Genomic DNA, 24157 nt, shown 5'->3' on the forward strand with positions numbered 1-24157 from the left:
CCAGGAGAGAAAGGAGCCAGACACCACAAGCCCGGCGGGCAAAGCCGCACATTCTTGGAAGACCTACATTCCATGCATTCCTTCCCTGAAACTACCAGGCACCTCCCTTTCCTTCTCATTTTCCAACCAAATAAACTTGGGGAATGAAGGCATTTCTCATTAGTATTAGCTCCCACATTTTGAATTAACTTTCACGTGTGACGGGGGTAGGGGAGGTGGTGGGCGGGATCCTCCCAGCCCGTCTGTAAACTCCTGGTGAGCTCAGGGTACCTTGCACAGGCCCATCAAATGTGTGTTGATCTGACTGGGTCCTTCCTTCACTCCAAGGACTGTTACAGGCCGGGAGGACACGGTGGAGAGCAGGATTGGCTGGGTCCTACCCGCATGAAGCTTACACTCTAGTGGGAATATATATAACGTCACAAAAACATGAATAATGATCTCATTGGTGGGCATGAGCACGCTGAGGAAAATGAAACAGGGGAATAGAACTGTAAGCGCCGGGGTTGGGGGCACTCCTTTAGCTGGGGACTCAGAGAGGGCCTCCTAAGTCTGCAGTGTGATGGTCCTATGCGGGGTCAAAGGGGCAGGGCAGGACAGATCTCCCCTGGGCTCTCAGGCTGTTTCTCAAGTGGTAACATGCTCATGGCCCAGAGATTTTGACTCAGTAGGTTTGGGAGGAAATGCTGCATCTCCATCACGTTCCCGGGTGGGGTCCAAGCTGCCGGTCCAGGGATCACCCTCTGAGTAGCAAGGCCTTAGGCCATAGTAAGGAGTTTGGAATTCAACCTAATTACAATGAGGGGCCGCTGAGAGTTTGAAACTAGAGAGTAACAGATCGTATTTATGTTTTCAGAAGATGATTCTGAGGGACAGAATGTGTGGGAGAGCTCGAGAGGCAGGAGTTCAGATGGGCACCGAGGACACTGGACCACTGGAGGTGGCAGTGGAAGTGTGGAGGTGTGCATGCTGCAACCAGGACTGGCAGGACAGACTGTGGGACTGGACGCCGGGGGAGGAGGGGGAGGCGGAAGCAAAGGAGATTTAATCTGTGCTGAGACCCACCCTCCCATCAACCCATCAGGGATTCACTTGGGGACTTTTGGCACCAGCTACACGCAGCTTGAGTTCCAGGCCCTCCCTGGCTTGCCTGCAGAGGCTGCTGGGAAGGCACATGGTAAGTTTTCACACTTGAGTCCTGGAGCACCAGCTCAGAAAGGAAGGAGCACGGCTGCAGTGTTGGATGGGCTTTGGAAGGTTCTGAGAGAATAAGTGGGCGTCTCAGGAGTCTCTGCCAGGAATCTCGGCTGGCAGAGCTGCCCCTGGTCCTGAGGCTCTTCCTGGGGAGGGCAGCCACTTTCCATTCCTGTTGCTGTATCTCCTACAGAGTCAGGCCCAGGAGCACTGTGCTTTACCATCTGCCACTCCAGGTAAGAGAGAGCAACCCTTGGAGACAGAGATCCAGGCCATCAGCCGGGGCCATGATCCAGGAATGATGGCTAGGGGAGAAAGAGAAGGTGGACCACCCATCTGGTAGCAAAATCATTACATAAGCAACTCTCAGGTACCCACGGGTTTGTATTTTCACAGCCAGTACCCTGCCACTGTCGCCAGAGCCTTCCGGTCTCAGCACACGCCAGGGCTCTGGCTGTGTATCCTGAACCTCCTATAGCCTTCTACAACTGCTCTATCCCTTCTTTTTTCCTTTTAAGGTTAGCTTAAAAATATGTGTATATACTGTATTATATTGTATATTAAAGGGCAATTTGAAAAAAATGCACACACTAGACCCCACCCCCACACCCATGCTCACGCTTCAATACACCTGATTCCGTTTCCTAGCTCCCTCTGAGCCGCATTCTACGCATTCCCGTTTACACAAATGGGATTCTGGACTTAGGTGTGTGTGGAACTGATGGACAGTAATTCGCATGGAAGCTTTGGGCTGAGTGAAAGAGCTTGGCCTACAGGTCTGGGGACAGGCAGGAGAGACAGCAAGACTGATGCTGTGAGCCCCAACCTGGCCTGGGAGGCAAGTCCAGTCCGTGAAATTAGGGCTTAGAGGAGAGGCCGAGGACATGGGGCCCTGGTGCCAAAGGGAAGCGGAGAGGAGCGGAGAGCTGTGCCGGCACGCGGTGGCTCTGGTGTCCGGAGGCCCCTGGTCGCCCCAGGGAGGAGGTGTTCTCACCATGCAGAGGCAGAGAGGCTGAGCTGCCCTGTGCCTGGGCCGGTGCACACCGTGGTCCTAGGCGACCCTCAGCACTGACGGGACGTTCCCTGCACGTCCTGCCAGGGGGGTGGCAGGGTCCTGCAGTGAGGCAAGCTGAGTTTGGAGCCATCAAATCTGGCTTAGACCAACCTAAATGTCCATGGCGACAGAGGAATGGGTAAAGAAGATGTGGTACATGTATACAATGGAATATTACTCAGCCATAAAAAAGAATGAAATAATGCCATGTGCAGCAACATGGATGGACTTAGAGATTGTCGTACTGAGTGAAGTAGGTCAGACAGAGACAGAGAAATAGCGTATGATATCGCTTATATGCGGAAACTAAAAAGAAATGAGACAAATGAACGTATTTACAAAACAGAAACAGACTCACAGACTTAGACAATGAAATTATGGTTATCGGGAGGGAAGGGTGGAGGGGAGGGATAGTCAGGGAGTTTGGGATCGACATGTACACACTGCTATATTTTAAAAGGATAACTAACAAGGACCTACTGTGTAGCACAGGGAACTCTGCTCAATGTTATGTGGCAGCCTGGATGGGAGGGGAGTCTGGGGGAGAACGGTTACATGTATATGTATGGCTGAGTTGCTTTGCTGTGCACCTGAAGCTACCACAGCATTGTTAACTGGTTCTACTCCAAAATAAAATAAAAAGTTACAACATAAAAAAAAAAATCTGGCTTGGGAACCGGAATCTACATGACCAATAGTGATGCCAGCACAGCTCGGTGGAGGCACAGCTGGGTGGACACCACAATTTTTGTTCTGTTTCTTCTTCTTTTAATGGTGCTCCATAAACCCACTTCCATGTTGCTATGCACTGCCTGCCTTTGTCCTTTTCATGGTTTACAATATTCCATGAGTGGACGTCCGACAATTGATACTACCATTCTCCTCTTTTGGACTACATTGATTGTTAGCAGGTTTTTTTTTTTTCTCTCTTGTGAAGATGTAGTGGTTGCTGTATCTTTATTTATAGGTGCATAGCTGTTGGAGCAGGGCGTGTGGCGGGTAGAGGGCAGGGACCATATATGCTGTCCTGCCCGAGCGCAAGTTCCTCTGTACGAGAGGCCTCTGAGCAGCTGGTACTATTACATCCATGGAGCCATGTGGTTCCAGCCAATTCTACCAAGAGGGCTCAGAGCAGCCGAGGGTGGTGAAGGCTGACTTCATATGTTACAACTTGCTCTGGTGAAGTATCTGAAACGCGCAGCACCGTGCAAGAAATGGGTCAGGGCAGGGCATTCCAGGTGAGGGCAGAGAACCAGCCACTTCAGGCTTGTGGGGACCAGAGGCCAAATTAACACAAGCAAGATTCTCCTGGGTGGGGGGGTCCCAGCGTGGGGAGGTCTCACGGCCCAGGATTCCTATCCAGCTGTACATACATTCCACCCCACAAGGGAGAAAACTGCCCACACCCTGTTGCTCTGCAGCACCGTGCTGGCTTCGTTGGAGATGCTCAGTAAATGAATGAATGAGTGAACAGATGAGATGGTAACGTATGTAACTTGTACAATCTTAGTCCCACCCCCAGGAAGGTTAGAATATTCCCTCGCAGACCCTGAGTCCTTGCAGAAGGAAGGGGTGTGGATCCGTGGCCCGGGGGAGACTTTCCCTGGGGCTCGGGCCAGAGGAGCTGCCACCCTGAGCTGTAACATCTCCTGCCTGGCAGCTGTGGCGTGGGTGATCGGTCCCCAGGCACAGAGGCCTCCGGCAAACCTATCTGCACCTCGACATGGATCACTGACTGCCTTATGATCACCTGTCTTGTGCTCAGCTCCGCGCTAGGGGCTGTGAGGGTCAGAGAGCCATACAGGATATATGGATAGCCTGTCTCCAGGGAGTTTACAAACTGAGAAGGATGAGCCATATACAGGCTGCAGAAGGCACAGATGTGAGCCACCCAGGTTCCCCCTCAAAAAGGACTGGTGGCCCAGCTGGTGGGAGTGTGGTCTGCAGTCAGCCCTCAGCCTAGGACCACCCCGTCAGGATGGCCTGGGCTGCAGAGCCACCCAAAGGCATGCCAGTCCAGGCACACACACATTCCATGACTGCCTGAGGTCCCAGGGGCTCTATAAAGGCATGGGACAAACCAGAGGTGGCCATGTGTGCTCCAGATGACCCCGCGAGGATGGCTGAAGCTGAGGGGCGGCATCACCAGCTTCGTCTCTGCCCTGCCTGCTCCCTGCCTCAGCATCCTGCAGGGGTGGATCCCCAGGGCACCTCTGACTAACATCCTCACACTAAACTCTGCTTCCTAGTCAGCTGCCCAGAGTCCCCAGCCTTGGAGAAACAGGGACTATAACGTCGAAAGTAATTCACAGACTAAATCCGGGCTTAATTCTGTAGTTTAGCCTCCAAGTGCTGTAAGAACAGTGGATGTGTTGATAGTAATAAATGCTGCAAGACGCATCCTTAACATGCAGTTCTTCTTAGGAATTATTATGTAAGTTTTTATTAATTAACGTGTAAAACACAAACACATATATATTATAGTCTTGTTTATTACTAGGAAGAGTTGTTTCTGTTGTATTTTATGTATGATGCTCAGCTCTGGGGTCCATGATAGACAGGAGGTGGTGTAGCCTGGGGACAGGGAGGACGTCTTTCCTGCAGGGCTCAGCCAGCCAGGAAAAATGCCAATTAAGGCAAAGCCGTCTGTGAGGAGTCATTTTAGTTGTCACGTTAACCCTACGACCTGGGGATCACAGGCTGGATACCGGCTCCCCAACTCTTCAGGCAAACTGGGCCCCTTTAATTGGCATCTGTTCCTTCGGGGCGTGGTGACCTCTCCCTAGTAATGCTGAACTTTGCAGGGTTGATGAAAAGCTAGTGAAGAGCCACGCAAAGCCTGAAGTCTGTCTGCCTATCTGAGACCCTCGGGCGACACTGGAATGGGAAGGAGGTGGGAGCGGTTGCCTTCATGTGACCATGTAGGAGACTCTGGGTGGCATCTAACTCACCAGAAGCCAATAGCACCTGCTGGAATAGAATCTGCACCACAGTCCCCAAAGCCAAACAAAATGCAACCAACCGTCTTGAAGAACCATGGTGTTTTGCTGCTAATTACCTTTTTCAGATGCTTTTGCTACCAACTTATTGTTTATCTTCTTATTGATCACATTAATCGTTACTACAGACAGGCTGCTGGGGGAGGGGGTGGGAGGGAGTCTGCATGCCCACCCGTGCAGTCCTGGCCAACGGGACCAGCTACCAGGAGTCCTGACTGTGTGAGAACCACAAGGGTCTTTGGGGCACAGTGATGCAGGGGTTTGGGGGCGGTGGCTGGAGGGTCTCGGGACCTTGGGATGAAGGCCGGGGCACCCACCCTCACTGGCTGAGACACTGGGAATCCTGACGGGATACTGCTTGGTAGTTTTAGTTTGGTGTCTGTGAAGTGCTCTCTGAGCCAGCCCTGGAGGAGCTCGACTTCTTCAAGGAGGAAGTGTGAGTGAGAAGATGGAAAAAGCAAACACGCCTTTTGGGGAAATGGACAGGAAGGGTTTTAACATTAGTTGGGGAGAAAGCTCCTTGCTATCACCCTGTTTCCCAGCCCCTCTGCTCCAGTAGGAACAGCAGTGGCCAATCTAGGGACAACCAGGAGGAAATCTAGGGCCAGGCCAAGGCAGGCATGGTGACTACTGATGAAAGCCCTCAGATTTCCTCAGTGGTGGCGAAAAAATACCATGATCACGGGCAGAAAAATACCATGATCACGGGCAGAACACAGGAGCCACTGGACAAAGGAGAGGTTCTTGGTGGGGTTGGGTGGGTGTGTCGGGACCCAGAAATTTGCTATACGCAAGTGCCGAGTTGAAAGCTATTTTCAAAATTACGGCTACCGTGTGTTAGACATGGTGCATAATTTATCTTTTTAATTCCTTCATCAGGTCAGGACACAGCTATAACTTTCCCATTGTACAGATGAATACCTGAGGCTCAGAGATTCCAAGAAGTCCACGGTGACCTGACTAGAAAGTGGATGAGCTGAGACTGGAACTCAGGTCTAAGTGAGTCTTCCCCAGCAGGTGCCTCCCACTGTGGAAGCCATGGAAGGGACCTCCCTCCTGAATGGGACTCTGGACAAGGTAGTGTCCCAAGGAGCAAGGTTCCCCAGCCCTGAATGGCGTGTCTTTTCTTGGCTGCCTTCCAGACATCTGTTCTTGCATTCCTGGGCCACTGACCGCCAGCCACCTTACTGGGGAGCCCTCTTGGTCATATGAGTATGGACAGCCCTCTGTGCCTGGGACACCACCAGTCAAAGCAACTTGTTTCCCGACTTTTCCATCCTGGTACTCAGATCACAGCAGGCTGGGGAAGCGAGATGGAGGGTGCTGGCCATAATGACCTAAGGGTTGGGAGACGCAGTCAAGCACTGTGGCAAGAGTGTGGTCGTGGGGTTAAGAAGATGCATATTTTGCCTCCTCCATCTGCGAGGAAGAACGGGCAAGCAACCCCACCAGGGTCCTGCAAAGAGCAGGGCCGTGGGTGTGCCGGCACAGGGCCACTGCAGGAGCAATGTGTACTCTGGGAAACTTTACAAACGTGGCTGGGCCATTCTTTTATAACATTTGATCTCTTCAAAGGATGGTGTTTAAAAAGTTTACACACTGATGTTTTCTGTTTCCTTTATTACCTCTCATGCTGATTCCTCCCTACCTCCACTATTACCTGCTCTGAATTGATACCTGATAATAATGATTTTGAATAACCCATTCTATGGTAATTCTTCACTTTCCTTAGTCAACTGACTTAGTCTAAGAGCAGGCCAGAATTTTGTCACAGCTGGGCCTTATTAAATACACCGAATAACTATCTTTAATCTACCCACCCCCTGACACCCTGGGACTTGAAGACAGCCCTAGTGTGCTGCCCCCTCTCTCCCCATCAGAGCAGGCCTCAGAGCCCTGTCCTGCCCAGAGAGACCCTTGGGTTTTTAATCGAGTCACCTAAAACTGACTGTGGACTCGCACCTCCACTACTTTCCACAGGATGCTGCTCAGATATTTTCTAAAATTTCAGACAGTTCCAGCCCCCAAGGGAGATCCTGGCCAAAGGGATGCCCCCATCCAGCTCCAGGTCACCTGGGGATGCCTGCTTGGAAGAGGCCATTGTGCTGCATCAGAGTTTGCCCTGTCCAGCTGGTGAAAGCCAGCACTTACAGGCCGGGCACTGAGGGGTGCTCTCATTCCGTCCTCACAGCAACCCTATGAGGTTTCATCCCCATTTTACAAATGGGGACACCACAGCACAGTTACATTATGTAACTAGTCCAATGCCACAGAGCCTGTAAATGAGAACCAGGTCTTGAAACAGGCCCCGACTGCAGAGCCTGTGAGCTAAGAGGCTGTGGCACGCTGCTTCGCCTCTGGTCCCAGCTCCGAGCCTCTCCATGAAGCCTCCCCTGAGCCCTCCGCCCCTCATCCCCTGCTCTGACTCTGAATAGCACCATCTTTCTGGACCAATTAGCAGAGTCTGTCACTTTTATAGACTCTTGCTTCATTTTCAAGTTCTGTCTTAACTGGGTAAACGGATGACAATCGTGGGAGGGCAGGGGCTGGGGAGCTGCATCTGCATACTTTCTGGGGCCAGCACAGGGCCTGGCACACAGTAGGCACTGCTTCTGTCCTTGCTGACTAGGCGTCACTCGCAATGGCCCCACTGGCTGCCGGGAAGGCCCCACCCATCCTCTCCTGGCTGCCCCCAGCGGAGGCTCACTTGGTCTGGCCAGTTCATCCCAGCGTGGGCCCGGGGTTGGCTGACGCTCAGCCCCTCTCTGCCTGGGTCTGCAAAGAGCTCACCGCCATGTTATTGGAAAGGCTTCCAAGAGCTGGAAGCCAGGTTCACTCAGAGGGTGCACCATGGGAGGAAGGGAGGAGGGTAGGGAGGGAGGGTGTAGGGAAGCGTCCCACAGCGGGGAGCCCAACAAGAGAAGGCAGGGAGGAGCGGGCAGTGGAGTAGAGACCCCACAGCTGGGTGTGCACCAGGCCAGCCAGGGGCCCACCGCGCAGAGTCCCGTCCTCCGGAGCACGCCTTCCTCTCCATCTTTGTGTTCACTCCGTTTGTTCCCCAACCTTCCTGGGGTCCAGTGTCACCTTGAAGAAACCCACCGGCCGGAAGGAACTCATCCCCACCTGCTCAAACATTAACCTGCGGTCTGTTTAGTGCGGTTGTCCTTTCAGAAGCCCCTGGTTCTCCCTGCCATGCACCCCAACTGACACTCCTCCCCAAGGTGCCCTCATTCTGGTCACTCACCCTCCTCTCACCTCACTGCCCCCACCACCCTGGGGCCAAGTCTGTGCCCAGGCCGCACAAGCAGGTACAGATGTCACTTGATGAAAGTGGTTCTAGGAGGTCCCCATTCCCACAGAAACTGCCTCCACACTCCACCCCGAGTTACTGTGCTTTATCCTCACACCTGAAGTCCCCCCATTAGAAACTTAAGTCTCCTCTTTCAAAGACAGACACCCCCTGAAGGGGGTAATGCGGTTGCCAGAGGCTTTGGTAGCTTCGTGTGGGTTAGTGTAACAGATTGGCTTTCTCCTAATAACTGGGTCAGATCATCAGAAAGAGAGGATGGGGCGGGAGTCCTGAAGGGGTGCTAAGAGGCTGGGTGGGTGCAGTGATTCTGGAACACAGAATGATTCCTGGATCGGCAGGCTCCATGCAGGTGGAGGAATTTGAACAGTGAAAGAATCGCATGAAAGGACCAGGAAAAAATGTTTTGCTGCCCTGCACAAGTACTGCTAAAAGGGAGTGATGCAAAACTAAGGGTTGGGGCTTCCCTGGTGGCGCAGTGGTTGAGAGTCCGCCTGCCGATGCAGGGGACACGGGTTCGTGCCCCGGTCCGGGAAGATCCCACATGCCGCGGAGCGGCTGGGCCCATGAGCCATGGCCGCTGAGCCTGCGCGTCCGGAGCCTGTGCTCCGCAACGGGAGAGGCCACAACAGTGAGAGGCTCGCATACCGCAAAAAAAAAAACCCGAAAAAAACCTAAGGGTTGAACATACACTCAGGGGGTCTTCATAACCTGGTTAGAACCCCAGAGTTTAGGCAGTCCATACTCAGAGTGGAATGTTCACCGAAAACACACACACACACACCCCACACCCCCTCTCCAACACAGAATCCAAAAGAAGATACAGCGATGCCCGGAAAACTGCCTCAAACATATTTCCTTCCAAGCTGCCAGCAGAGGAGGCCCCACAGATCAGTAGGAGGCAGATCAAGCCCGTTTCCTTTTATTGAAACTTCTGCCCTTCTAGAATTTCTCCTTCTCTGCAGGTCCAGGCCACAGAGACATTAATCCCCATTCAAATGAACCTTCAAGCTTCTTCCTTCATTAGAAAAAACACCTCTCAAAACACCCCCAAGCAGTGGCTCTAATGTCGTGTTCACCAGGATGGGAGGGAGGGAGTGGCTCTGGGCCTCACCTGGCCTCGTGCTTGTTGGGAGGCAGATACGTGGCTGCCCCCCACCCCGCCCTGCTTCCCCTCCCTCCAATAGCTTTAATAAACACTGATGATTTCAGTCCTTCAAGCACAGCTGTCCTGCGAGTTGTCCAGTCAGGGGTATGGGGTGGGAGCCAAGGGCTGGATCTCCAAATAAACCAGCCCTCCCTTTCCCGCCTCCGCCCGCCTCTCCCGAGCAGGTGCGTGTTGAGGAGGAGGGCATGGTCTCTGGCTGAGACCAGGGATGACAGAAGCGTTTTCTGAGCCGCCTGCTGAGGGCACAGCCCCAGTGGGGGAGGGGGGAGGAGCAGAGCTTGCAGACAGGGTTAGAGGTGAGGCCACCCTCCAGACATGCCATGAATTCAGGCCTCTCCATAACCCTCCATCCAAATCAAGGGGCCCTGAGATGGCACTTCTGGGGGCTAGCCTTAGGCTGCCTCTCTGGTTAAAATGTGTGGCACGTTATTGGAGGACAGAAATGGAGTGTTAGTCAATTCGTCACCTATAGGAGGTGTGTGGGAAGTGGCTAAATGGATGAACGAATGAATGAATGTCTGACACTCTGGGCTACTATTAGAAACAGCAGTAGAAGAAGGGGAGGAAAGCTATGGGGACTTCAAGGGAGGTGGGTAGGGATGCTACTGAGGGGAGTGGGAGAAGAAAGGGCTACCGAATCATATTCTACCCTGTCACCGTGGTGCACACAGCCAGCCAGGCAGCTCGGACCCTCACAGAGCGTGACTCCCTTATCAAGTAACTTCCATTTGCATGACTCCTGCTAAATCCTCTTCCAAGAAGTTGGGACAATTGTCCTCTTAGAAAGTGACACTCAGAACTGTCATAGCTGAACTTCAGAAACCATCCACTCAAGGGCTCTCTGAATTCTTTTTTCAGCAGCAGAAGCTCCCTGGTAGAAATAAAATTTCATGCAAAAACAGACTCACCCTGAACTGTTCTGCTTGAATCAGCTCCATGAATCCCTTTGGAGACGCCAGTCTAATCCAACGCCTCGTTTTGAGAGAGGAAACTGAAGCCCAGAGAGGTGAGCCTGTGCTCTCACTCCCCATCACGGCCGCCTTCAGGCGCCTGGCCCCTCTGCTGAGCGTCTGCTTCAGCACCTCGTGGGTGGGGCCCGGCACACGCAATCCTTAAAATGTTTCGTAGGTGATGACGACCTGGAGTCGGGCTTAGGAGCTGCTGGATTAAGCACTGCTTGAAAGTGAAGAGTAACCTGGTAGCTGGGCCCGATCCCGGCTGCTTGACAATGACATCCAAGAAGCTACTGGAATTCATTTCCGGTACTGAGGTCTGCTTATACTGAACTTGATGCCACTGACTGAGATTTTAGCATGTTCTGGGTGAAAGGATAATTTTTCATAATCTTTGGCAGTCTTTCAAACTAGGTGAGTCCCCCCTGAACCACTCGGCTCCTATCTACCTCTGTTAAGAGTGTGACTCCAGTCAGTCCCATAGGTATGACAAGGGGATGAAATTACTTCATCATGGAGCTGAAATACCAGTGTGAAATAGAGCACCCAGCCACACCTAGCAGTTCTGCATGAATCAATGGATCTTGCCACCAGCTCAAGGCCCGAACAGGAACGGGACGAGGTGGCCTTGTGTTGCCCGGCTGCCACCTGGTTATGATGTTAGCTCTCCAACAGTCTTATTCGTGGTCCCAAAAGTGTCATTTAACACAATAAGAAGGTCAGGATCTTAGTCGTCTCCATCAAAGTCCCAAACATCGAACAGCTTGTCCAATGAGTGTCACATTTATTTCCCTTCAGGTCAATTTCTTCCTTTCCCAGGGCCTGGTTTTCCATCAGCAGCTGCACCTGGGTGAAGCGGGGCTGAGGGGGCGGCCGCACTGCTGAGGGGGCGGCCGGGCGGCCGCACTGCTGAGGGGGCGGGCGCACTGCTGAGGGGGCGGGCGCACTGCCGGCTCTCCGGAGCATCCCTTGGGAAAACAGAATGAGAGCACCGACCCCTGCATTGTCCCATAGAACAGTGTCACACCGTGCGACCCTGCACTGTCCCATAGAAACTTATAGGGAAAACCTGGTGAGAGGTCTGGGACATGCAGAGGAGACACCAGGCTAGGTAGGATGATCAAGAAGTTGAAACACATGGATCTCACTGTAGGTACGGCAAGCAAATGTGACTTAGCCGATTCCAGAATATTTCCTGGGTGCTGCTTCCTTGAGCATATAAACCCTTAGAAAATAGGATGGCTACAATTAAAAAGGCAGATATTATCAATAAATGTTGTCAAAGATGTTGAGAAACTGGAATCCTTACACACTGCTGACGGGAATGTAAAATGGTGCAGCCACTGTGAAAAGCAGTCGGTGGTTCCCCAAAAGGTAACACACAGAGTTACCATCTGACCCAGTGATTCCACTCCTCGGGATATAGCCAAGAGAAAGACTAACCTATGGCCAAACAACATCTCGTGCGTGAATGCTCATAGTATTATTGACAAGAGCCAAACATGGAAACAACCCAGCTATCCATCAGGCGATGAGTGGATAAATAAAATGCGATATATCCACACAAGGAACATTCTTCAACAATAAACGAAATGAAATACCGATACACGCTACAGTGTGGATGAACCTTAAAAACATGACGTGAAGTGAAAGCAGTCGCAAAGGGCCGCATATTCTCTGATTCCATTGATATGAAATGTCCAGAACAGGCAAATATATTTAGAGATAGAAAGTAGATTTTTGGTGACCTGGAACTGGGGAGTTGGGGTGAAACGGGGAGTGACTGCTAATGGTTACGGGGTTCTTTTTGGTGTGATGAAAATATTCTAAAATTGATGGTGGTGAGGGTAGCACAACTTTGTAAATATACTAAAAACCACTGACTTGTACACTTTAAGTGGGTGACTCGCACGGTATGTGATTTATATCTCAATAAAGCTGGTATTAAAAAAAAATAACAAACCTTAGAAAAGTTCCTGTTATTTAGGTTCTGCTAAATAGAGGCGTTCTCTGCTAGACTTCCCTAGGGCTTAAAAGAAGGCACGTATCGATGGGAATTAGGGTCACTGTCACCTCTTACTTTTACCAGTAGCCTCACAAAAAACAATGGATCAACCCGTTATCTCCAGAAAGAGCAAAATTATCAGCCAGAAGCCACAGCCAAAAAAGCAACAGCCCTGAGTGTACGTGTGCACACATGTGTGTGTAGGCAAGGCAGAATTTTTCTGAAGGCCAAGTTCAGCTCCGTGATATTATTTGGGGAGGTCACGTGTACATCTGCTTCTGGTTTGTATCTAATTTGAAAAAGCCGACACTGACTGTGTACTCTATTATTAGGCAGTTTTTTCAGTTCTGTGTCTCGGTGCTGCTCTACTCAATTTGTTCAGAGGATGAACTCACTTCTTGACAGATGAAGAACATCCCACCCCCGGGGTTCTGGCCCAGGAGGGGCAGGCTTCGGTCGTGCCAGCTTTTCCCCTTCTGCACCTCATGTGACCCGAGCCAGGCCACTACTGGGGAAGAGTTCTTACCCCGGGGGGAAGCTTCCTTCTCGACTGCTGGCCTCCTGCAGGTGGAGGAGATGCGGGGGTGATGAGGAAAGGGAAGGAGGCCCACTCTGGCTGGTCCCCTTCCAAGCAAGGCCCCGATGGAGGGGGCCTCCCAAAGGGAACAAAAGGGAGTGAGACAGGAGAGCACACATTCTTCTTTTTCTAAACACAGGCTCGAGATGGACAAAGGGAAAGTTAAATTATGCTGCAATTTTGAAAGTCATCCACTGAAGATAAACTCTCCCTTCAAAGGAATTACTCATCTTACTCCATCGTGGTACTTCGGGGTCTATCAGTATTCAAACTTATTAAGCAACGACATGCAGAATATATAGTACAAAGGGCCCATTTCATCACCCCATTCCTCAAGTTATCTGTTTTTGGCTAAGTCATGAGAAGCCCAGCAACTTAAAAACCAAAACAAAAACTAACAAGCGCGCACAAAGATGGAAAAAAGTCCTCGGTGGAAGTTACTAGGAGGCAGGCAGCTTCAGAAAGGAAAAAACACAATCTCTGACTAATATGAAGGAGACTCCAAATTGCTCTTGGCAACAATCTCTCAACCCCAGATTCCCCTCCCTCTATTCATCTCCACAGTTCCCAGCCAAAGGAAAATAAACTGAACAGCTCTCTCCCTGGCCCAACCTGTAGGGCTGCACGGCTGAGCAAGCGCTGAGCAAACAGACATCCCCATGCAATTATCCACCTGTGCAATCGCTGTAAACATGGGGCAGCCAGGCGGGGGCTCACCGCTCTGATCAGGCCGGTCATCTCAATATTAGGAGAATGCCTTTATTCTGTCACCACGACATCAAAATGGAATACAATGTGATCTTGTGACCTCAAAGCCAAGAGATTTAAAAAAAAAGAAAAGAAAGAAAAGAAAAAAAAAAGAAACAAAGAAGAAAGGAAGAGGAAAATCGTCCTCCCCAGAAGAGTTGGTGTCAGTTCTGAAGAAGTAAGCCCGCAGAACATCCCTCAGATGGGCTTAGCTTCAAGGCAAGATTTATCAGTTCACCTTCCTCACAAAAGTGAGAGTTAATTTTAGAGGCAGTTATCTTACACCTATTATACCATTCAAGATGGAAGGAGAGTTAACAGGCCAAATGTCCTGAAATATTTATGGCCGCTCTGTGTCAAAGATTCATCTGACACCGTTTTATTAGGACAGATATGTCTGTTCAGCTAAAGCAGAGATGGACAGGAGCATCAGGGAATGGCATTGTGAGTGGAGATATAGCGGATGGAACACCATCTTTTCAGTTGAGTCCTGAAACACCCTGGCAGGCGGGGGTGAGCTGCTCTGAGAGCTATGGACAGTCAAGAGACCTGGGTTCTAGTGCTGGCTTCACTACCAAGTCCTGTGAACACGGACCAACTTCCCCAACGGTAGGATGAGGGGCTTGGAGCTGCAGCTCCGGCCCTGAGAGTATGGAAGGTGCCATCGCAGCCGCTGAGGAACGAGGGTGGGGACCGGGAGTGACGCTCTTGGGGCAGCTCTCAGCCTGGCTGGCACTGCTGCAGAGAGGCATCAGTCCTCCTAGAGGCTGCATGGGGTCTTGTCCTCTCCAGTTTCGATGCCCAAAACTAAAGGCTCATCTTAGAACCCACGGCTGTAAGCCAGTAATCTGAACAGCAGGGGCTCAAACAGCTTCCTAGGCACTGTGTGCACTCCAGGGACCAGTCCTCATGACTGCAGCATGGGGACACTCACCATTCCAACTGCCCACCCCTCATCTTCTCCCAGCCCCCCTGCTGCCTCTCCTCCTTCATGGCCATGCTTCTGTAGCACCTTCCCACACACTGTCTCATTTCATTCACTCAATAGTCACTGAAGGATGTACTGTTACAATTACTATTCCCATTGACAGAGGCCAGGGACCAGGTCAGATTTCACTTACTAATGTATGCCAACACTTAGCATGGTGCTTGGAATCACACATTAGACAATATGACAGTTGTCGAATAAATGATTGACTGATTGAGTGGAAAGAAACTCAGGTTCAAGAAGGTTAGCATGGGATGTAACACATACTATTTTGCACAATAATTATACCAGAGCGATGGAGTCCTGTCTCCTCAACTAAAATGAAACATTCTAAAAGATGGGTGGTATAATGGGTAGCTTGGATTCCTGGTTCTGTCGCTAAGTAGTTGGGCAGCTTACTTAACCCCTTTGAGCTTCAGTTTCCTCACCTGCAGAGTGGAGCTAATGATTCATATCTGATGGGTTGTGTGGGTTAGAGGAGATAAAGTATGCCAAGCACAGTACCTGGCATGGTAGATGGTCTCTGAATGTCCCATCCCTCTCTTCCCTGCCCGTACTCTCTTTGGCTTATCTCCCACAGCTGACACGGCAGGATAAGCCTCGAGTTCTATGACCTCCGGGCCTTTGCTCGTTTGGTCTTCCTCCCTCAGGGTCCTGCCCCAAAGCCTCCTCTTATTTTAAGCCTTTGTAGACCTTTGGCTGCTAAAGTGCCTCTTCTCAGATCCCAAAATGGCTCTCCCAGTTGTCTCTCAAGGAAAAGTTGATTCAGGGAAGGGCCCAGTGTGTAGCTTGTGTCTCTTTTGACTTGTTAGAAGAGATCTGGAGATCTATCCAGAGGAGGTCCCTGAACCCTTCTAATTCCTAGGATTTAACTGGGTGACGGAGTGGAGCTGAAACTTGAACCTGGCAGGACCTTTGCCCTTCCTATCCCTCCCCTTCCACAAAAACTTCTATGACTGGAGAAAACTGCCTGATTGTTTCAACCACTTCCTTTACTTGTTCATATTCCTGCATTTGGAGGGATTGTAAGGGGTATGCCACCCGTCGCCCAATGAATCGCGGGAATGAGGCTGCCTCCTGTGCAGAGCCCAGTACCAGGGGTTAAAAGAAAAAGGGCAGCCGTCCCCGGCCCACCGTCCACAGCCGGGACAACAGAAGCCAGAAACCAGCACGACCAAACCCGACGACCCACGGAGCCCTGACCACAGACAGGAAGAAAACTGCACCCGCTCGACCCTCAGCGCCGGGGTGTGTGTGTGGGGGGGGGGGGGATGTGTGTGTGCAGGCTCTTTCCTGAGTCCCTCCCAGGCCAGCCCGCGGCCGCTACGGGTACCCAGGGAACCCGGCGGTCGCGAGGGCGACGCGGGTTGGGGCGCGCGGAGCCGGCCCGTCCCACCCGGACCCGGCCGCCTCTGGAGCTCCGGGACCCGGGCTTGGCTCCCCCGCCCACCCCCGCCCAGGTCAGGGCACAGGGAAGGGTCCCCACCCACCCGGTTCTGCTGGCGATTCTGCCCGGGACGGCGACGGGATTCCCTCCGGCTCGCCCAGCGACTTGTGCCAATCCCCCTTTCATTCCTGCCCCTGTCCTGACTTCTGCCAGGAGTTACCTTGGCTTTCTCCCTGCCCCCGCCCCAAAGTTTTGCATCTGACATGGGGGGGGCAAGCTTTTTTGGGGGGAGGGTCTTGAAACTAACAATGTCTATCGACCACCACCTTCCAGAGTGCCCCTCGCACTCTCCGCTGTCCCCTTTCTGCCACTCCAAAACCTGACGCGAGGGCCGCGGGCGCTGAGAACGCGAGCAGAGTTGCTGTATTCCGAGTCCCCGATTCTTTCCTGCGCTGCGCTGGGAGGTAGGCGGCCGCGCGCCCCTGCATTACCGCGGGGGCCCTAGCCCCGCTTTCCCCAGCACGCTCGTTTCCAGCCCAGGCGCGGCTTTGAAATTCCTCGCGGACGCCGCCACTCACGCCCGGCGAGGGCCAGTCCGAGCCGCCACCCGGGCCAGGCGTCCCCGCAGTGCCCGGAGAGGGGATGCAGCCGCTGGGCGCCTCCTCCCCACCCCCGCCTCCACGGCCGCCTGCCCGGAGCCCCGAGCCCATCCCAGCCCACTCCGGCCGAGGCCGCCGCAGACCCACCTGGCCGCCCCGGGGACGCCGCTCGTGCCCGGGTCGTGTCCTGAGCGCCGCCAGGGTCCCGGGCTGGGAATCCACGCGGCAGCGCAGCTCAGGGGAGCCTGCCGCAGCCGGCGGGAGGTTGTCATTGATTCGTGCTGGGCGAGTTAAGCCATTCCAGGAGTGGTTTTGAGAGAGCACTCCCACCCCTCCCTCCAACCAGAAGTATTTGGCAGGCAGCCCCTTTTTGTCCACCTGTAGTGTTCAGCGCGGGACAAGGACCACTTTCACTAGCCGCGCTTTACGCCTCACTTTCTAATACGAAAAGTAAGCCCCTTCGTAAAGGTAAAGCAGAAATGAAAGCAAGGGTAGTGGAGGAGCTTTTCCCCCACTTTTCTCCTGGATCTCTCGTTTGTTTATTTTTTCTCTAACATTTCACAAAATGCCTTACCATTTATGTCAAATCAGGGATGGCTTTTCATTGTTATTGTTTTTTTCTCCAATTCTGCATGTCTTTTATTTTTAGAGGCAATTTTATTTCCATTTGCCTGAAACCTGAGCCCAATAAAATTACTAGAATTATATGTTTTCTCTTTAAAGGGTCGTGAGTGTAACTTATCAAATAAAACACTGCACAGCAAGCATTCAAGTGGCAAATGAAAAGGAGGGAAGTGCAGGAAGTAAGCACAGAACCGTGGCTCCCTCCACGGGGTTGCCCAGGGAACTTGGCCCAGAGGGAGTCCTGAAGCCTGAAGTGGGAGCACCTACTGCCCTATTCTCCCCAACGACAAACACAGTATCACCAGGCTGTCCCTGGCTTTGTCGCCATTCTAAGACTGACTCAGAAATGCCAACCAGAGACCCAACAGTCCACATTTGGGGTGGGCCAGCCACCAATCCCAGAGAGGTGTGGCGGAGCACCCTTGCCCAAGCTGTTCCTTGAAACCGCACACCACGCCCACAGGAGCTCGGAGGCTCCTGCTGCTGTCAGACCTTTTACCCAGAACTGCCCTTCACCTGGGGGGAACCTTCACTAACTCCTGGGTACCTAGGCTGGTGGTTCTCAGAAAGCAGGGAGGAGCCAGGGAGGGAGGGTCCTTCTTCCCTGGAGACCAGCTGCCTGGTGTGTGATGGAGACTCAGCTCAAAACAAATGAGACCAATGAGAGACCTGGCCCTCCATGGCCTCTGCCACTCTTCACCGGCAGGCCACAAACATTAAAGCATCCCAGGGCCAGAGGTAAATCCCAAAGGCCCATCAGTCTATGAAGGCCCAGGATGGGGCTGAGGTTGGCAGAACCCCAGGAAGATGGTTCACACTTCAATTTATCTCTTCCAACAGGTGCCCCCTGCCTGAAATCCCAGTGTTAATGATTCATTCCTTGGTGGGGCACGCCCTGCACAGAGCCTGCGCCAGGCAGGCAGATTTGCTTCAGGAAGGCAGGAAGGGTCTCCTTCTGTAGTTCTAAAATTGAAAAATACCCATGGGTCAGGGGCAAGAGTCTCCACAAGGGGCTGGAAGGAGTTTGTCAGACCTTCTTGTTATGGTGGGAGGGTCACTGATGGCAGCGCGTGGGGGTGGAGAGGCTCAGAGCTAGGGAGGGAGGGGAGGAGAGGGAGGGGAGGGGTTGGGAAGGGTGGGGAGGGGAGGGGAGGGGAGGGGAAGGGAGGGGAGGGAGGGAAGGGGAGGGGAGGGGAGGGGAGGGTGGGGAGGGGAGGGAGGGGAGGGGAGGGAAGGCAGGGGAGGGGAGGAGAGGGGAGAGGAGGGGAGGGGAAGGGAGGAGAGGGGAGGGGAGGGGAGGGGAGGGGAGGGGAGGGGAGGGGAGGGGGAGGGAGGGGAGGGGAGGGGAGGGGAGGGGAGGGGAGGGGAAGGGAGGGGAGGGGAGGGTGGGGAGGGGAGGGGAGGGGAAGGGAGGAGGGGGAGGGGAGGGGAGGGTGGGGAGGGGAAGGGAGGGGAGGGGGTGCTAAATCAGGGAATCAGGCACTGAAGGTCAGAAGGGAAGGTGCTTAATCAGGGTTGGTGGACAGCTTCCAAGATTGGATGACTCCATATAGCTTTTTATCAAAAACCATGCACTCCCGGAACGCCCAAGCCAAAGAATGAAAAGTTAAATCCCTGTGTCCACAAAGGCACTAATTAAATATCCACTCAGGCATAACTCCACACTCCACTCCTAGAACCAGTAGGTAAAGGTGCCAGCGCATGACCTGGATGGAATCGGTATCAATCCAGAAGTGTTTGTTGTGCACCCAGAAGTTGAGGTTTGCCACAGCGGCCTGGGTGGAGGTGGGGTGGGGTGTCGCCCTCCCCTCGAAGCCTCATGTCTGTGGGGAGATAACGCACAGGGGACCGGTCAGCGTGGGGCGGGGTACATAGAGCACTATCCGGGGTCCATTAGGAACAGGGTGCTTATTCTGCAGAGCAAACAAGGAACCCAGGGCAGCCATGAGGACAGGACTCATCTGGAGAGGGCTCCAGGACCTGGTCCAGGCAGACCTGGAAGTCTGTGCTGCTGTGAGCAGGAGGGCATGTCAGGTGGGTGGAGTGAAGGCTGGGGGAGGGGGCAGCTGGCCTGGTTTAGAGGGTTCTCCCAGTGGATAAAGCATCAGGTTGGGGTCTACAAGAGAATCAGTTTATGGATACAGCTTCCAGCTAAAAGGAGAGAATGCAGGGCTTCCCTGGTGGCACAGTGGTTGAGAGTCCGCCTGCCGATGCAGGGGACACGGGTTTGTACCCAGGTCTGGGAAGATCCCACATGCCGCAGAGCGGCTGGGCCGGTGAGCCATGGCCGCTGAGCCTGTGCGTCTGGAGCCTGTGCTCCGCAACGGGAGAGGCCACAGCAGTGGGAGGCCGCGTACCGCAAAAAAAAAAAAAAAGGAGAGAATACAGGGCAGGGCCTGCTTTGGAGGGAGGGAGGATTAGAGCACCTCTTTCAAGCCCAGCTGGAGCTGGATGTGGGCAGAGGGAGTGGAGGAGGGAGGCTTAGGGAGGGGTGGGGGAGAGTGGTGCGCCCAGCCCAGCCCACCCCACCCCTAGGCGGCTCCTCCCAGCAGGGCTCCAGCCCCTGGGCCTGAAGGAGCGTCTGAGTAGGCCAGTGGGTGGTGCCAGGGCTGAGGACACTGCAGCCAAGAGCCTCAGGGGAAATTTGGCCACGGTCCAGCCCACCGGCTGGGTACCGCAGTGGACCGTGGATGTCATTCCTCCCTCCCCCTTAATCACTGTGTGTGCATGCCCTGTTGGGACACACCCTTCGGAAGGGCTCTGGGCAAAATGTGGGGAGCCCTGCCCCTCTGCCCCTCTGCCCCTCCAGCCTCGCCTCCCTGTTCTCAGCCCCCATGCCAGCTGCCTTCTGGGAACAGGAACATAAAGGAGTCTTGGAGGGTGGGGTGGGGAGAAGGGGGTGGGAGAGGCTCCCAAAGCCACACAGAAGGGGCTCAGGGCGGGCCAGACTCTAGATCTGTTACTGTGCATTTCCTTAGGGGGGGTGGTTCCCTCCTAGGCCCTCTCTGGCCCCCTCCCCCTTACTCCCCCTCCTTCCCGCCCCACCCCCTTCCTGGGTCAGGTCGGTCAGAGCGCTTGGAAACAGGCTGGCTTACAGATGCCTGGCCTTCCACATCTGCCTCCAAACCACCACACGCCCTTGTTCCAGGGAGCATGAAAGCATCTGCCCCACCACCAAGCGGTGGCTCGGAAGGTTAAACAGAAGCCCAGGGAGCAGATCCGCTACCGCCAGCTTGAAACGTTAGCGGGTGCCTGGTCATCAGCTGTGACACAGGCACGAAGACAGCTTCTGTACAAGCAGGCACACATACACAGTGTGTATAGAGAGGTGGGCACACAGATGGCCCGTGTAATCCGAAAGTAGTAATCACTCACATCTATTGAGAATCTACCCCTCATTTAACCCTTCAAGCACACCATGAGGTAGGTCCTTTTATTTTCTCCATTTTCCTGATGAGGAAACTGGGGCCCAGAGAGGTCATATCGCTTGTTCAAGGTCACACAGCTTGATAAATCACAACCCCTGGACATGATGCCTGGGTCTTTGGACTCTGCTGCCCAGAGGCTGACCCCAGGGTTGGGCTCTGGCACTCTGTATAGTTCCTACAACTGGTTCCCTAAGAAGCAGTTTGCTTTGCTAGTGTGTGCCTCAGTTTCCCCACCTGCTGAGCAGGCAGAATAATGACTCTTACTGAACTGAGAGGCTGTTATTAGGCAGGAGGAGGCTGAGATGGAGCTTAGACTGTGATAAAGCGCTAGAGCAAGTCTTCCCTAGAGGACACACATGGTACTGACGTTGAGTGTTACTCAGGCTGGAAACTCAGAGTCGCCCTTGCTGCCTCCCTCTCCTTCCCGCCCCTCCCCCCGCCCCAGCCAAATCACCACTTGCAAGGCTCCAATCTCCAAGGTAGATCCCCAGTCTGCCCTCTACCTGCGTCCTCCACCACTGCCCTAGCCACCAACCCTCTCCTCTTGACTTGGGCGGGACCCCCTACTGGCCCCCTGTTCCCACTCCTGTCCTGCTTCCACCCAGTGCCACACAGCTGCTCCGGTAATCCTCAGACGTGCATATGGCCATGTCGCAGGGCACTTAAAATGCAGTCCAAACTGTTCACTGTGGCCCACGAGGCACGGAGAATCCCTGCTTCTCTCCCCAGACTCACCCCCGCCTCCCGCCCCCATCCTCCAGTCACCAGCAGACACACCGAATTCCTTTGCCTTCCTATTGTGGGACCTTCCTTGGCCTGACATGCCCTCCCCTTACCTAAGGTCTTGAAGAAGCGTCACCTCCTCAGAGAAGGCTTCCTTGACCACCACGGATAGAAAATCCGCCCCCCATTATCTATTTCTGACCCTCGATCGAAGCACTCATGCAGCTCGCTTACTTTTATTTAACAGCATGTTTACAATTAATTATGTTTCGACTGTCCCTCCCACCAGAACAGAGGCTGCTTGTGGGCCGGGGACCCAGTGTGTCTTTTTCACTGTGTGTACCTGGTACTTGGTAGCCTCCTGGCAAATATGTGGGGGAAAACGTTTGTAGAGAAAACCCTAGATCCAGGAGGACTGGATTTAGTCCTGGCTTGGCCACTGGCAGGCTGTGTGCCCCTGGGGATGTCACACGCCCTCCCACATTCTCATCCTCAGGAAAGGGGGACTATGGATGAGATGATGACCAGGAGTGCGACCAGGTGGATGCTCTGCTGCCAGGCTAGTGCCAATAAACAAACAAGAAGACAGTCCTGGCCGTAATGCACTTGAAAGGGCTTCGAGAAGGTTTTGCTCCTGTCGTCAGCCCTGATGATTTTTTATGTGAATCGGCTTGTGAGGACTGAGGGCATTCCCACAGCTGTGACCCATCCACCCCCGGCACATGCTGCCACGCAAGCATGGAAACAGGTTGGTCCAGAGCAGCAGTTATGACCTCCGAGAGAACCAGCAGGAGACCCAGCCAGGGCTGATTTTACCTGGGGATTTCCACCCAACAGCCATGCTCCCCCGACACCACAGGTCTGAGGGCCCGACCTCTGATGAGGTCTGTGCATGCGGCGCTTTGAGTTTTCAGTGGCTTCTAAACCCATCACGCTCAGTCCCACCACACGCCTGAGTCCCACTTTACAGATGAGGAAACTGAGGCTTAGATTAAAAGGTGAGTGAGTGGCAGAATGGAGATGTCTGAAATCAGTGATGCACAACTCTCGTGAGATTAATGGTCCTTTAAAAACGTATGTATATGAATATATAATTTTAAAGAGAGTATTGATCTATCTGAAAAAACATTTGAAATTCTTCCATAATAGAGAAAATTTGTGAGACCGAGGCGAGAAGGTGACCCATAATCCCACCACATTAGGCAACATGACGGCCATGCAGGGCCACTAGTCTTGCCTCAGTGCTCCCCCCTCCCCCCAGCCGACATCTCTGTGACTCACTGGAGCATACAGTCCACCCCCCCACTAAATGCAAGCTTCACCTGACATCCCACTTTGCACTCCTTAGGTGCTCAAAAAACGTTTAATTAAAATTTGAGAAAAACTCAGCTGGCTGGAGCACGAAGGTGGCACTTCAGGGGCACCTGGCCTCTTGCATCACGGCCCAGCTTCCTGTCTGATGACAGACCGAGTCCTCACTATTCTGAAGTCCCTGGTTTGTACTATTATCGCATGGATGTACCTGTAATCACGCGATTCTGTCACTTTGGTCCTAAGATCAGATTTTATTGAAATGTATTAAAATGCCAATGTGAGATAACAATTCATCACTGTTTCGCATCAAGAACAGAGAAGGAGTGACGACAGAATCTAACCTAAGCTTATACAGTCACAAAGTTTATCCGAATCTGCTGGTTGCCCATGCTGCACACATTTCTGCCACTGGGTCGTAGGGCGGCGGACCCATCCTCCAGACCCCACTGGCCAGACTCCTTGACCTGAGTCCCCGACTTCTTCAGGTACACAGAGGTGATCCAGGGGAGCCGAGTCCTGTGGCTGGCTGGCCTTTGCTTTCCCAGTCCAGTGGGAGCTGGAGAAGAAGGCGACGCCCAGGAGGGAGGCCCAGACACTCGGAGCCCTCCCTCCACCTCTCAGGTGTGCTGGGAGACCAGCCGGAGCTTGTCCTGACCTCGGGTGGGAGCCTCTGAGAGGAGGTACAGGCTGAGAACAGGGTGCCAGGGTGCCGGAATTGTTCCCTCTGGGGAAGTGAGGGGGAAGTACCCTGCCTGGCTGGGCACACAACAGACGGGGCGAGTGAGCTCACAGGCTGAGAGTCCCAGGGCTGCCAGGGCCTCGCCCTCCTCCCAGATTGTATCGGTGACACCCTCGGGAGGAGGGGAGGGGGCCACGAGCTTCCGCAGAGCGGCTGGAGCTCTGGGTGACTTGGCCTGTCACCACCAGAGCAAGCTGGGCATCTAGGGGAGGAGGGCTTGGCCAAAATGTGGCCAATGGGGGCAGTGGAGGGAAAGGGGGCCACACTACCAGCCAGGGAGGCGGCCTCCCTCCTCTCTTCCTCCCTCCCTCCCCCTCCCTCCCTTCCTTCCTCCCACAGCTATATACTGAC

General features: G+C 53.4%; 1 protein-coding gene across 4 annotated transcripts in view; it reads right to left on the reverse strand.

The window, feature by feature from the left end:
- Positions 1-24157, reverse strand: part of ZBTB7C (zinc finger and BTB domain containing 7C) — a 377651-nt gene that overhangs the window by 78948 nt on the left and 274546 nt on the right. The window contains exon 1 of one of the 4 annotated variants that reach the window (XM_089895158.1): positions 17126-18094. The exons of 1 other annotated variant lie outside the window; for it this stretch is intronic. In XM_089895158.1, coding sequence (XP_089751284.1) covers positions 17126-17250 — 125 coding nt within the window. In that variant the 5' untranslated portion in view covers positions 17251-18094. Of the gene's footprint in view, positions 1-17125; positions 18095-24157 lie in introns of those variants that run through there. 2 more of the 4 variants (XM_030762043.2, XM_022584524.3) reach the window with 2 other exon arrangements.

This window comes from Delphinapterus leucas, chromosome 14 (genome assembly GCF_059928025.1).
Source record: "Delphinapterus leucas isolate spDelLeu-1000000601 "Yukka" chromosome 14, BTC_Dleu_Yukka2, whole genome shotgun sequence".
NCBI lineage: Eukaryota > Metazoa > Chordata > Mammalia > Artiodactyla > Monodontidae > Delphinapterus > Delphinapterus leucas.